Source organism: Symphodus melops (genome assembly GCF_947650265.1).
Source record: "Symphodus melops genome assembly, chromosome: 1".
Classification (NCBI taxonomy): Eukaryota; Metazoa; Chordata; class Actinopteri; order Labriformes; family Labridae; genus Symphodus; species Symphodus melops.
The window spans coordinates 53,134,067-53,149,385 of NC_136691.1; the positions used below are offsets into that span (position 1 = coordinate 53,134,067).

Genomic DNA, 15,319 nt, shown 5'->3' on the forward strand with positions numbered 1-15,319 from the left:
CTTCAAAACCCCAAAATAACCGTAGCAGCTGCAATGACGTCCATCTGTGTGAGTGTGTGTGTAGGTGTGTGTGTAGGTGTGTGTGTGTGTGTGTGTTCCTTGTCTCTATGAAAAATGCAGTTTCTCCAAAATGCTTTGCAGTCGTCGTAGTAGTAAGTGAAAGTAAAGTGTGCAAGACAAAGAGGGCTTCCTTTCTAACTAATTAATGTGTGTGTGTGTGTGCATGCAGAGGGGGCCGTAAATCAGCACCACTGCTGCAAAATGACACCACCACTGCGCTGCAGTTCAGCCTAAAAGCACACTTCATGTTTACCCATGGCTTACTATGGCCTGTCATTGTGGCCTTACACTCCACTATTGAGGGCGGAAATCACAAAGAATAGGCGTGACGGTCACCATTTTGATCCTGTTTGAGGTCTTTTCAACAGGGTTAGGGCTCGCCTCTGATAAAAGAGAAGTGGAACTAATTAACTGAACACCACACAGCAGCAGCCTCAAAGCCTTTCTTTGTCATGTGACTGCTTGTTCGTTGACATCATGCGGTCATTTGCAGCGTTCTGTGAGGGGCTTGTTACATTCAGGTGAGAGCATTCAGTCAACTGTTTTTGCCTTTTTACTTTCTCTACACCATGAGATGGCGGTGAAAAACACCACGCACACATGCCCATTAAACAGTCAAATGGGCTTTGAAAAAGACTTTTCTGTGGGGAATAAAGCATTTAGGCAGACACAGGCAGTTTAACAGTGAAATACAAAGGTGGTTTTGTTGAGGCATGGGATGACTGGTGGAAATGAACAGTTTAATACTTTTGGTGTACCTCTAAAGAGAATAATTACGTCTCTTAAGAGGCTAATTTAAGTGTTGAAACTCTGTGATTGCACTATTCTAAAGGGAACACTACAGAGCAAAAACATATTCACAGAGGAGAGGTCATCGAGGGTTTGTCATTTCTCAGACACGTCTTGATGTCCACCCTTGTCTGTTCTCTTAGCTCTCATATAAATCCCTCAGACATCCATTTCACTTCAGTTCTAATGTTGTTTTTGCATCTTTCCCGTCTTTTCCCTCTTAACACCAAAACTCCTGGAGTCCACCAAGAAAACACAAACAGATTAATGGTGTCTTACAACCATATTGCTCCACTTACCTTATCTTTCTATTTAAACCACCCACGGAAAACTTTACAACAATAATATCCTGTCTGAATGTAATTACAATAACGTTCTACTTACAGTGTTTTTAAACTGTATTTAATGATGACTTTATTCAGAGATGGGGACTTGAGCTTCAGACTTCGGTCTTACTTTAAGTTTCCCACAAACGTGACTCGAGACTCGACTTGGATTCAACATTTGGGGCTTGACCACAATCTTTTGACATTTTATTGATGGGGCATTAACATTTGGAAATGAATGTCAAGCTCCCATCATGCAAAACCTTCCACATCTGCTGCACACATTACCATCACCACTGCCATGCCTTTTGTAAAAATCTTTTGGTAATCAGAACTTAATGAAAATCCTTAACACAAAAATCTCGAAATGAAACGTCTATAATGTGAACATTACAGATTCTGCATTAACCACACGCAACTTAAAAAGAATGAAAATGCATCCTAATGCGTTAGTTTAGACATGGACTTGCAAAAAATGACTCGTGACTATGTAATTGGTGCTTCAATACTGCACAGAGTTGGATAGGAGGAATGTTTGAAGCACAACCACCAAGCCTGATCCTGAATTGTAGTTCTTTAACAAGAGCGCTTTGTGTAAGCCAGGGGAATTTACAAAAAGCAATAACCTAAACATTACTGTAAAGGTGTTTGTTATGAACACTAATAATCAACTTAAACAATGATGTCTCTTTAATTTGCTCTTAAAAAACATATCTGCCTTTGCAAGTTAGTCGTATAATTATATAATAAACCCTAACTTATATAGGGCGATCATAAATCCTGTTCTTTGTCGTCCATCGACATTGAAGAGGTTCAGTGTACAAAAACTGTAAACTATGCCAACCAGCCCCTTGACGTGTGTGTGTGTGTGTGTGTGTGTGTTCTGAACACATGTTCTCCACATGTGTCTGATAGCTCCCTCACAGTGAAACAGTCTGTTTAAAGTAGAAGATACGAGCTGTTCTTTCTCAGTCTCATCAAATGGAATTCAGTTTGACATTGAAGAGTAAAACGGAAAAACCGTCCTCTGAAAAAAGTTCCCCAGGAACCCGACTGCATTTTTTCGACAGCTGTGCATAAGGAATTACAATAAAACTTTATGGATATCTGTGAATCTAAACATGGAGCAGAGATGTTTTAAAATTCTTGCCTGGTGCCATCCAGCCGGCTGATCCCTGGTTTACAGAGTCTGCAGCTGTCCAGCAGGTTGATCAAAACGGTCGACCTTGGAGAATCCGTCTCTATCATGGTTTATGTGTTTCATTCATCTGTGTTGTAAATTACATTTTCCTGTATTGGTCTCTGTTTGTTTTTCCATCCATGCTTCCTTTCCTTTCCCTGCTTCTTTCAACAAACTCACTTTCTTATCAGGAGAGCTCCACACACTGTTTACAACGCTTATCTGAAAAGCTGTTAAAGCTGCAAAGATCCCAAAGCAAAACGTGTGTTTTGGAAGCTATTCTTAGCCTGACAATATAAAGTGCATTCCAAGACAGAATAAAAACTCAGAGACAGAGTGAAATTAGAAGAAAAACAACAAACAATTCAGACCAGTAACTCAGCTATCCCACTGGTATGATAAAACTTATTTCACAGAAGGGATAGCACCAAATTAAAAATACTGTATACTAAGGTGATCAACATTCTTGATGTCCTTCTTTGAAAGTTTTGAATACATTGCATTTAAAGTTATAGAAAGCATTTCAGAAATATCACAAAGTTCCGAAACTAAAAAAAGATACATGTATATGTGAACTAAAGCTGCTGTAAGTGAGCGAGCAGCGATGTTCAGTTCATATTCTCAGGTCTGCAAGTACTGATGCATCTCATTAAGTTACAACACTGAGCATAGCATTAGTTCAGGCAAGCCTCGGAGTCACGCTCCACTATCCTTCCAGTCTTTTGATAACAGATGAGCTCATGCAAGCCCTCATCAACTAATCGCCGGCTGATTTGCTTGAACAGCATCCTATTGGCGTATCGCACTCATAGCGCACTATTCAAGCCTCTCTATCCCATCTACACTTCGCAGCTCCCTCTGCAAGGCACACTTGCAACCCTCCTTCAGCCCAGATCCTCCTTTTGTGCAATGTCTGACTAAATCAGTGTTTTGTTGTTGTCACTGATGCCTGCTCTGTTTGGGCTTTTGCTGCTTCTCTCCCTGTTTAAGGCTTCATGGTGTAGCCGCCGGACTGTGACATCTCTACATTATTCCATGTCCACATGTCCTGCTTGTGCATGTCTCTGAAATAACAGAGTGCAAACCACAATTTCCTCTCAGGGATTAATAAAGTATATAAAATTAGACATTTTAAAAAAAGTTGAAATTAAAAAAAAAGAGACTAAATTACAGAAATACAACTTTTGGTTTGCTTGTATTTTGGTGATTTAAAACAAAAAAATCAAATGTGATTGCTGAGGTGTCTCAATCAAATCTTCTTGTAATGTGACGCTGATGGTGAAACTTCTCTTCTCCCTCGGTCTGTCAGTGACACAGTGACGAAATGACACACTCACAACCTCTTCATTTAATATTCGCACTTCACTGCCCGACACCGGCTGCTGTGGATAAATATAGTCTGGTCATAATGTTCTCTGATAGCTGAGTGACTAATCAGTGGTCAACCTGAAGCTAAGTGAAGTATGACAGATGGAAACTATTGAAAAGTATTTTTGTGATCTTGTCAGTTAAAAAGATCAATAAAAGAAACAAAGTAGGTTCATTCCTGGATGAAAGAAACTGATAAAAAAAAAAATCAGCCTTTGATGGATTCCAAATCTGTTTTTAATGACAAGAAAAAAGAAAAAAAAAACCTTTGTGATGTTAATGTTTTGAAGTAAAACTTTGATCTTAAATACGGGAATAAGTCGATAGGGCGACTTCCAACTCAATATTTAAAAATCTAAAGCGAGACTTTGCAAACAGAAGATCTGAAGCGTGTCTTTAAAGCGCTGCTCTTCAAAGTCAGCCTGCTTAGTTTGTTTTCGATCACGCCTGGCTCTCTTGTTGCTGATTTGGACTTTCATATCTGTCTTTGTGCTTTTCAAACTGGCTGATTAGTGTTGAAAAGACTTGGAAAAATAAACCATCACACGCTGACGTTGTTTTGGCACCTGTTACCTTCAATTCCAGCGCTGCTTTAGGTTTTCCACTGGATCAAGGAAGTCTCACAGCAAACGTAGTAAAACTGTTTGTGTGATGGTTACTATGGTAACACTGGTATTTACATTCATGGATTAGAGTGACTTTACTTTCCAGCAAATTAATCCTTGTTCAGATCCAATGTTTTTCACAAAGTAGATGGATGGTTTAATGCCCGGGGTATTCCTTACATCCGCCTTGTCTTCTTTAACATGTAGCTCGGACAAATTCATCTTCATGACAGTCTTAATCTGATTTTAAAGAAATAATTAAAATCATACAGTTTATTTTTCTTTTCTTGTCCTTCACACATCTGCTGTCCATCTTTTTGTCCCAGTGCTCCTTTTATTTGGACAAAGACTAATAACCTGTCTCCTTTTAAGATACACAGAAAGAGAGACACTGCATTGGTTGTAAACATGTCTCTGTATCTCCTCACTGTTATCATTCCTCTTGATCTGACTCAGTGACAAACCCTATCCAAACGTGTGCGCAGGATGGAACAACTCAAAGAGAAGCAAGTGACGCCTGTAAAAACTGAACAGAAACAAGGGACAAGAATGGTTCTTTCCATTGCGCATTTAAACCCATTAAAGTCCAGATGTTGACCTTGGCATGACACTCTTAAAATGTACATTATGTCTCACTCACAGTGGCAACGAATGCCAAGAGACAAACAGAATGGAACCTTTTAACTCTCATTTTTTCGAGTAAATACAGTCTGGAGAATATTAAAGGATTATGTCAATCTTCAGGACCAAACAGTATTTGAGTAAAGCAGAAGCTGGAGCCAGCTGTTCCCAACATGGCTGCTTGCTCACACAGCCTTAATATTATAATTCTGCCACTTAATGAAACAAGCCGTTTCATGTGTTTCCAATAGGGCATGAATCGAGTTTTTCGAGTCTGATGTCTGCCACAGACACAGAGCGATGAAGAACAGATAATCCTTTATCTAGTACGCAGAGGCGCTACTTGTCAGCAGGCAACTGCTTGGGGCCCCAGGCCAGTAGGGGCCCCCCCCAACGGCTGACAAACCTTATACCACAGCATTGCCAAAAATGTACGTGTGACAGTAGGAAACCTTCTTAATGGGGCCTCATCTGACAGCACTCAATGTCTTGCTCAGTGTCGCGTGCATTATTGCTGTGAAAATAATAATGGATGCTGCTTGGAAGGGGCCACCAATGAATGTTTGCCTAGTGCCCGAACAGACCCTAGAATTGCCCCTGCTAGTCCGACAAACACGCACGCCCTCACACCCTGACACTCACAAACATGGCAGCTCCTTTGACAAAAGCAGAGTGGGATTTTCTGGCACTACTTGATCAAGGTGTATCACGACAAAAAAGCTTAAAGAGGTGAAAAAGCTTCAGAGACACCTGTAGTATGAAGATCAGCTTATTTACTATTTAGACTAGTTTAATCTGGGAGGCCTTCGGGAGTATTATATCACACACTTAGCTGCTGCTCCCTGCAAAAACCATTTCAGCTCCTTCCACATTGTAGTCAGCACATTCTTTGACCTTTCTTTCGTACAAAAAACATTAATCAATATATAAACTCCGGCTCTGACAGGTAATTCATCCATTGATGACCTTCAGCCAAGCATTATTCTAAGACCTGCTTCACTCATCAATCCCTGACCTTGAGTTTGTATAAGCTCTGTGGTGTTACAGTATTTGTTCTCTGCCACTCGACCGAAAGCAAACATCTTCACTCTGTCATCGTTTGGACATAGATTAGAGGACATGCTCAGTTAGCCTCAAATGAAGGGAGTCCTGAAAGAAAGCGCCTGGATGAGAAATCCAGACATGCAGAAGCAGAGATGAAACTAAACACAGAAAAAACTACAACCTTGAGCTCATTATCAAATTAGCCAATTTGGATTTCATTTAAAGAAACATCTGTTCTTTGTGCCTCCTTCCTGTAAACTGCTCATCTGCTCATTCTTTTCGTTATCTTGCAGATGTAAAATAAAAACACATGCATGCCCACGGGTAGAAGTTCTGCAAAAGAAACCGGCTATTCAAACCACATGAGACCCAATTTAAAGCTGCACACACAAACACACAGTAAGAACAACTGCTTGTAATAAATTAGCTTCTCTGTAAAACAAGATTCCCTGAAACAGTGATAAGTCGGCCTTGGGGAAGAAGTGGTGGTCCACATATGTGATGCTCTCTCTGCAACTTCAGCTATACGGGCGTCCCTCAGGGAATGGGAGATCAGGCAGAACTAATGGTGATGCTGCATGTTCGAATGAAGATTAACTCCTACAACAACAGTGAACATCTGCCTGTGTGCAGGATGTCTGGGGTTGAAAGGGGAATTGTGGACTTTAAATCTGAGGCAGAGATGGGTTGTTTGGAAGTGTTTGAAAGAGCGTGCATGGATCTTGTGTTCCAGAGGTGATAAATGGCTTCCCAGTCCCATTCACACGTTAAATCATTGTCAAAAGCAGCAGCTGGGGTTCTGTTTTTTTTTTTTTTTTTTTTTTTAATCACGCATGTACACTGAGTGTGAGCTCATGGCTTACTTCTGCAGGGTGAGGCTGAGGTTGCTGGTGCAGCTCTTGATCTTGTTCTGGGCCTCCAGGTGGTTCATGCCCTCCGTGGCGATGCCGTCAATAGAAAGAACCAAGTCTCCAACAGCTATGCCGCCTTTAACCGCCTTCCCAGCATCTGTCAGCTGAATGTAAAACACACAGAAAACATCTTATAATATGTACAGAACCAGCAATAACACAGTCAGATTTAATAAACAAGAAGGCGGGTCAAGGTGAAGTGAACAGTGCAAGGTATCATTCCATTACAGAAGGATTTTGCTGGAGCTAATGAAAGACCGTGTCCTCTGCCACATGATAAAGGGTCGACTGTACATTCACTGATGCGTGTCTAATAGCATGAGCCGTCCTATTTGCAGTAACCTTTGTTTCTTCTTTATGGCCTGCTGTCAAACAGGGTTTAAAACTTGTAAGAGGAAAGAAAAAAAATTAAAACCTCTCTTAACCACAGCACTTTGGGAGAGAAAAAAGAAAACGCCAGAATGCAATCCATCCATTTTCTTTGGTGGCAGAAATCTTGGCATGTTGGCCCTGATGTCTCCTCTCCAAAATGTTTTCATCTCCTCCAAGGGATTCAAGAGGGCCAGGTGGATTATATTACACCCCTCTCTCCTCTTAGTTGGACGTGCCACAAAAAACTGCCACTGATCATGCAGGACCAAATTTTGAATTAAGAGCAAAATTCAAACAGCTGCATGAACCAAGGATGATGTTCATTTTAACTTTTGCTTCTGTAAGCAAAAAAAAAAATGACGCTGATCTTGGCGAACAATTACAAAGGTTGAGAAAAGTGTATCTAGCTCTAGTAAAAAGCAATTATGCCACTTTACTCCTTACAAAACCCTTTTTAAAAGGTGACAAATAGCTAATGGATCACTACATCGGACACCTACCAGTTTTATTGGATTTAAGGAATCTGCACATTCAAGCCAGACTCGTCTTAGTTGATGCAAATCATGAATTATGCATTCCTATCGTTTCTATTTTCTCTCTTTTCAGAGTATTTCTTGTGATGTTTTTTTATTTTTATTTTTTTATGTATCTGCATCTGCATCCAAACTAAGTTTAATTGCTGCACTTCCACTGTGGGGGGAAGCTTTTTAATTTGAAACAGATTGAAGCCACAATTAAGAACTTGTGTTTAACTGCTGTGCTGGAATATTATACCGACCCTGCTTTTCAACATGGATCCATGTGCACTTACTCTGTATGGCAACAATTCTGTGCTTGACAGCTACATCAAATATATAAAACAAAATATTCAGGGAGAACAGCTGTAACATTTTATCAATCTGTTTGTGAGCAAAGCTTAACAGTTGCTAGGCAATTTACCATCGCACAGGAACACCACTGTAGCTGACTGTAGTCTAGAGTCAACTCTTTCAACTCCTAAACGGCTCTTCATATGGTACCTTTTTAGCTTTTCTTAAATCAGCCAAATGTAGCAGTGTTTTGAGTAATCTATTGTGGCAGCATGTGACATTTAAACCAGAGTCATTCTTATCAGATTGCAGATGCAGGAAAGCGTCGGATTTGGAGGAGTGCGTAGGATGTTACTTTATCTCTCGTCTGTTTCCCATGACGCTGACGCATTACATCTACATTTAGACCACATGTGAAGGTGTATTGCTGTCACTGATCTTGGCTTTTTTATGATACAATACCAAAGTGTACGCAATGAAATGAACTAACAATTCCTATGTTGTTCGTGGTATATTGTAAATAAAAATGGACTAGGATATTTTTGAAGTCCTTAGAGAACAGAACCACCTGGCAGCTGTGATTCTGACCATTCTTGGTCACACAGAAGGTCTGCGTATGTCCAAAGAGGGAGTGAGGTCATTTGTTTCTTTTGACACTGTGAAAAAGGGACCACACAGACCACTTCAGTGGACACACACATGCACACAGACTTGTTGTAGCTACAGTGTAAAGTGGCTCCTGCAGTGAGCTTAGCTGCCATGTGACGGTTTAAGTTTAGGTCATGAAAATGTGTTTCTAATGAAAGAGAAGTGACAGTCAAAGATGAGAGGGTGTAATGTTTAGGTTTTGTCATCTTTGGCGTGTTACGAGTACATCCTCACTCTGTGTGTGTGTGTGTGTGTGTGTGTGTTTCTTTCGACTCTATCTTTGTCTCACACCCACACAAACACAAAGACAGACAGACACAGGCACAGCTAATAAAAGAGGCTCTGCACCCGGATTAGCTTTAAGGCTCTGTGGCCCCAACCTTTTATAGTCATATATTAGCCCAACACACGCAACATCACTCAGCAGCCCTCACAACCGCAGAGGGCAGGAAGAAGAGGGCGTAATGAGGGATCGACTTGACACTGATTAAAATTGCATGGATGGAAAAGAGGGGAGAAACAGAGGGAAAGGATTATAAAAAAAAACTGAAGGGCACTCTGCATCTGTGGGCACATTACTCTGTGAACATCTTGACCTGTTTCAAAGAGCCGTATTCATCCTGACCACTCTGGATCCTTTATGGACCATAAAACTTGCCACAAAATGTTCAATTATGTTTCCCCCCCAATTAGTGCTATCCTCCTGCCTCATGCCAACACAATGAAACATGCATAATGACCCATAAAACATCAGTCTATGTCTCCGCAGGTTGTCTCAACATCTGAAGTTTAAACTTTGATATGACTCTAGTAAAAATCAATCCTCCTCTCAATGATCAACACTTGGACTCCAAAACATGGCTGTTGTGTCTGTGCAATTAGCCAGTGTGCAGGAGGTTGACTGTCATCTTTGATGGATTCATGCCTCTCCAACACATCTGACTTATGCAAGAGATTTTGCTTTCGAAAATGTCATTTCTTCTCATACTGTTGATCATTAGAGGTATGAAAAGAGTTTTTGATAACCTTACTTCTATGTGCATCAAATAAGAACACAATGAACTCTTGAAACTAACAAATGATGATTTATTCCATTTTAAGTACTGAATATTTGCATTGTTAATCTAAAAATTATTCATGCTCTAAGCAAATCTTTTAAAAAAGAAACACATTTGTTTTTAATCACTGTGATTAAAACGATTCCAACTAGATTTCATTTTCATATCAAAGAGTTTAAAAAAAAGTGTTTGGCAAAATCAGAAACAGAAATCTAAATATTTTGTCTTCTAAAAAGCTGCCCACTTCCAGTTTCCCAGGGTAAAGGAGTAACGGATCTGAAATGACTAAAAAAAAACTTCAAAGGAAACAGCAGCTTTAACAAATTGCACATATCTCAGCACACACGAACACGTACATGTGCATGTGTGAGTTCACTCTGCCTCATGAAGCTCTCTCTCTGACAGCAGCTGAGCTCAGCTCCATATGTGCAGCGACGTCCGCTGACACTTGAATGTGACTTACATTAATAACCCTGCAAGAGTCGGCCTTTTGATGAATGAAAACACAAACATGCACACAGTGAGGGGAAGCAAATACACTTATTTTGGGATTTTCAATTGCAAGGTTTTTTTTGTTCGTTTGTTTTTTTTTCGACAAAGTTCTTCAAGTTGATCCTTTACAGGTTTTATTACAATGATAACATCTTTAAAAGCCTGTATTTAATCTGTGTCAGACAATGCATGAGTTGATGCAAAAAGCCCCTGTTCAGCTCCATTTAAGAGTCTGTTTTCAAGACAACGATGGATGAAAAACCTCTGTGTGGTGAACAATGTGTACCTCACATCAACAAATCAAACAGAATCAGGGCCCAACTGTGATCCACTTGTTTGCAGCAGTTGTTTTCCATTAACCAGGTTGGTCAGATTTAGGCATGAAAACAACTTGTTTAACTCGTTCATGCAAAAGTGAAAGAATGGACCCTTATTCAAACAAATGAGAAAAACACATGCACTGTGTTAAAGCCTTCACACATGAATTCTCCATTTTGCTCCCAGCTACATCAGATTTCAACACATATTCTGTCTGATTTAAGTACTCTGAAAAAAAAAAAACCCAACTTGTGGTTCAAACACACAGCTAGGAAGCCTCGCAGGAGTGTTGAAACATCGTCTGGTTTGAACATACATTGACCAGCCTGAGTGCTTAGAACAATGCCTGCTTTCATCAAGCAGAGTGACAGAGATGACAGGCAGATGGTTCACATCACGCCATGATTGAAACACTGAGAGTCGTGAGAGACATGAACATATAGATTGTTCTCTGTAACTCAAACATCTGCTCGAATATGCCAGCACTCAAAAATATTCACTCACTTAGATTTTTCTGATTTAATTAGGAGAAGTGTTTCCATTGTTTATTTGTTGAAACAGAAACTTATTATTAGGATAAATGCTTAAGGAACAGCTGCTTCTTGTCTTTTTTTTATCACACTGGCCTGCGCTTCATATTTAAAAGAAGACATATGTCGGATAACTACTGAATTAAATCATAATGACTTTACTCTATGATCAGACATTAAAGGAAACATGCTTCGTTGAAGTGTTGCCTTCCCTGACAACAATGCAGCAGTCTGTTTGTCCTCCTACTAACTTTTGTTTCCGGTTTCCGGTTTTGACCAGATGAGGTAGGTAGGCGGTTTTAAGGCACCCCCAAACCTGGAGCCGGCCTCAAGTGCACACTCGATGACCTGCAGAATTGTGCACTTTCACGTTGGGTTCATTTTTTAAAAGGTTGCTGCTTGTACCCCAACATGACCGTTTTGGATGCTTCTCGATTTCCCAGATATGAGACCAGTTAAAAGCTCCACGACCAGAACAATTATTGGACATGGACAGTCTCCTCGACATAGCAACCTGTGTGAGCATCGTCTCGTGGGAGGTGTGGGGTGGGGGACAGCTCTCTGCAATGTTTTGAATTTGGACTGCAGTACCAATTTGTAACACTACATCTCTGCGTGGCACATTACTCTGTGTCTCCGCATATTAGAGCTCCTGTGAGGAGTTTTAGCCGAAATGAATCTTGGTGCCTCGATATGAGCTGCAGAAACAAATCAAGCCATCAGCTGCGATATTGATGACTTCAATATAGTTGTTATTATTAATGTCTGAAACAGCTGATGTGGGGTAGGTGTCAAGGAAATAGAGTCGCTGCACGCTGCAGAAACAGCCTTTGATTAACATTTTACTCAGCAAATATTCTTCATGACTTAGACATGTCAGTGATAAAAGGCCGCAGGGTGAGATTTTTGTGAAATAAAAAAGCGTATCCATTTGCAGGCGTGAATCAGAACAAAGGAAAGAGGTACACATGTGGACGCCTAATCGACACAAACTGAAAGTTCCTCCGAGCTTTAAATGACAGAGAGCAGGAAAAGCCTTACAGCTCAGCTACAGCGCTCAGATCTCTAAGCAACGTAGTAAACAGAAAAATAACAACAAAGCTGTTGTAAGACGAAGCAGGCGGAGAGTTTAGCGGGTGTGAGACGACACAGTGGCAGAAATAAAACAGTGAGTGAGAATCAGCAGAGACGCAGAGAGGTGGAAAAAGTTAGCAGAGAAAAGGGGAAAAGATTAGGAAGCAGGGCAGACATCACCTCAACCTGGCTGCATGATCCATCAGCAGCACATAGTAAACTTTGTTAGGCAACATTTAATTAGCTTTTCATGCTCCTGAATGATCGTCCAGTCATTTCAGAAATACCTGAGAAGGATCTGGTGCTCATCCAACAAAATCCACTGCTGTTTTACAGCTGTCGCTAATAGTACACTTTACTTCTATCTTCTTGGCTGTGGTCCGAGAGCGGCTTGAGCTGCTAGCTTGAGGGTCAAAAGTGAAGATTTAACAACACATGAAGGAAGCCAATACTGATGTATAGGAACATTTGGAAAGCCACTGAGGCTTGTTTTGTATCAACACAAAAACCAGAAAAGAATACAGTGTTTAGAAGAATGGAGAGCAAAGAGTCTTCTAGGAAAGTAAAGTTACACTGGGAAACAAAAATTACAGATTTAGTTTAGTTTATTAGTTTATCTAAAACAGGGCCATTGAAAGCCCTATATATATATATCTGTGTGTGTGTGTATATATATATATATATATCTCTCTGTGTGTATATATATATATATATATACACACACACTGTATATATTTTTATTTTTATATATATATATATATATATATATATATATATATATTTATTTAAGTCTCACAACAGAAGAGCTAACCAGCTAATTTCCATCTGTTGTCCCTGGCGCTTTGGTCGTCTCCATGACGACACTCAGACGAGATGGAACTGCTCCAATTGGTACACTTAAGTTGAATAGACTTAAATTGAAAAACCTGACAGTTGTTGTCGCCTCCAGTTTGTATTTGAATGCAATGAAATGCCGGATTTACTTTGTGTAGCTTACACATATTACCAACAACTACAATAATAAAACTCCAAGTAACGATCTAAAAATAGATGGAACTGAAGCAAAGTTATCAGTGCATCTTTGAATATAATTTATTATGACGTGTGCTGCTGCCCTCTTGGCCAGGGCACCCTGGTGAAAGAGATTTTGATCTCAATTACCTGATTTAATAAAAAAAAAAAAGTAAAAGACATTTTCTTAATGGATTCAGACCCCACGTTGATTGCTGTCAAGTAATACACGTTCCTGTAACAGCATATGAAATGCAAAGCGTGTGTTTGCATGTGTGGGTGCACATCCACCCCTTCACACCAACATACACAGTTTCAGTCTAAAGAAAGCATCTGAAAATAACCGCTTAAAGCAGTATGTACATCAGTGTCTAATAATCACTGCATGGCTTGTATGTTAATGCTAGAGAGCCTAATAGGAAAAAGCCATATCGGCTGGAGTTACAATAGATAGTTAACTCAGGGTACAGATGCCAAACCCACAAAAACACAAAAACACACTGTACTTATTAAACATGAAGCGGTGCACACTGAGTCAGGCGAACAGATCTGCCATACTTTCTCCTATTCAAGCATCATTAAGAATCATCTGCTTCATTATAGCCACAGAGAAATAACAAAAAAACACTCTGATGTGGTTTTTCAAGGTAGTTCATTCATTTATTGTGATCAACAGGGGGCTGCAAAGTCAGCAAAGAGTGTCATTGTCTAATTCTATAAAATTGCTACTCACCAAAACTCATTGTGTTTGTAGTCGTCCTTCAGGTCTTACAAAGCTGTTACATGCATTTCCTTCCTCCTTAAAAACTCTTTAACCTGTTAGCTGTCTTCTTCTTCTTCTTCGGCTTACAAGGTTTTGCAACTTTTCTGGGCTCTTCATTGCCACCTGCAGTTCTTGTATTATTTAAGTCTTTTGTATTTTTTTAACCCCTTTATTTAATAATGTAAATGTGCTTATAGCTGTTCTTTTTTTCTTTTGATGCTGTTTATATTACCTGTTTTATTGTTTTTTTTGGAGCTGCTGTAACACCCGAATATCCCCTCATTGGGGATCAATGAAGTTTATCCTTATCCTTTAAATGTGTGATGAATATGACAGGCAAAAGCATGGCTGTAACAAATCTTCACAGCATTCCTCCGGTTTGTAATGAAAAGGGTCAAAGTTGTCGATAAAGGAATAAAACGCATAAAAAGGCCTGTTGGAAAGCCTTAAACATATTGTATTTATGAGTCTCTCAGATTTTAAGTCCTGAAACATGTTTTTTTCTTTACATAATGATGTAAATCATATATACAGTAACAGAGGGCTATATTGTAAAAAAAAACACACACATATGGGATCAGCGTCAATAAATCTACAACATTATTTTAAGCTGTAAAAGAAAACTGCTCTTTCCTAAACTTGAAGTGAACAAACCAGCTTTCACAGCCAGACTCAATGAAGTGATTGTCAGGGAGCTGAGGGACTCAGCAGAGCTGGGGAACACCGCCATATGAACACAAGTCTGGATTGTTCTTCTTCCATATGAACACACAGTAAGTCACTCATGCGTCATCAGTGGCACACACTTACAGAAGCTGCAATAAATCCAAAAGTGACAGGTTGTTTCATGTTAATCTTATTTATATCTTGAATGCTCTGGTCAACTTGGCAAAAAAAAAAAATGGCGAAAGCCCAAAATATGATCTGAAGAAATTATGTTAGCATCACCAGTCAGGCAGCTTTTAATAAAACAAATCTACAGCTCAGAGCGTGAACAATTCTTTTAGATGATCTGGGAAATAAAAACATCCCCTTTATGATGCAATAGACACAAGAACTGACACTGACAGAGTTGAATTTGACTCCTGTACCTCGATACAAGGACAGCATCTTAGAATGGGGAAAAGGAGTTTCAGGTCCATGCAGCCTTGAATCTCCTGCAGGATGATCTGTGACCAGGGGATCTGGTCTCTTTAAAACTTTTTAAAGGCAGATTGAAGGTGTTGGAGGACGATGCTTCAGGTTGTAGATGCTTTGAAAAACGTTTTTTTTTCTGCTCTGGGACTCAGGATATACTGATCCGTGTTGTTTGTCTGTAACTTGTTTATCGCGCTGTTTCC

At 39.8% G+C, this 15,319-nt stretch overlaps 1 protein-coding gene across 1 annotated transcript in view; it reads right to left on the reverse strand.

Annotated features, from left to right (window-relative positions):
- The window catches only part of LOC306826102 (PDZ and LIM domain protein 5-like), a 35,103-nt gene that overhangs the window by 12,347 nt on the left and 7,437 nt on the right, over window positions 1-15,319 (reverse strand). The window contains exon 3 of the mRNA XM_079347213.1: window positions 6,857-7,008. Coding sequence (XP_079203339.1) covers window positions 6,857-7,008 — 152 coding nt within the window. The remainder of the gene's footprint in view (window positions 1-6,856; window positions 7,009-15,319) is intronic.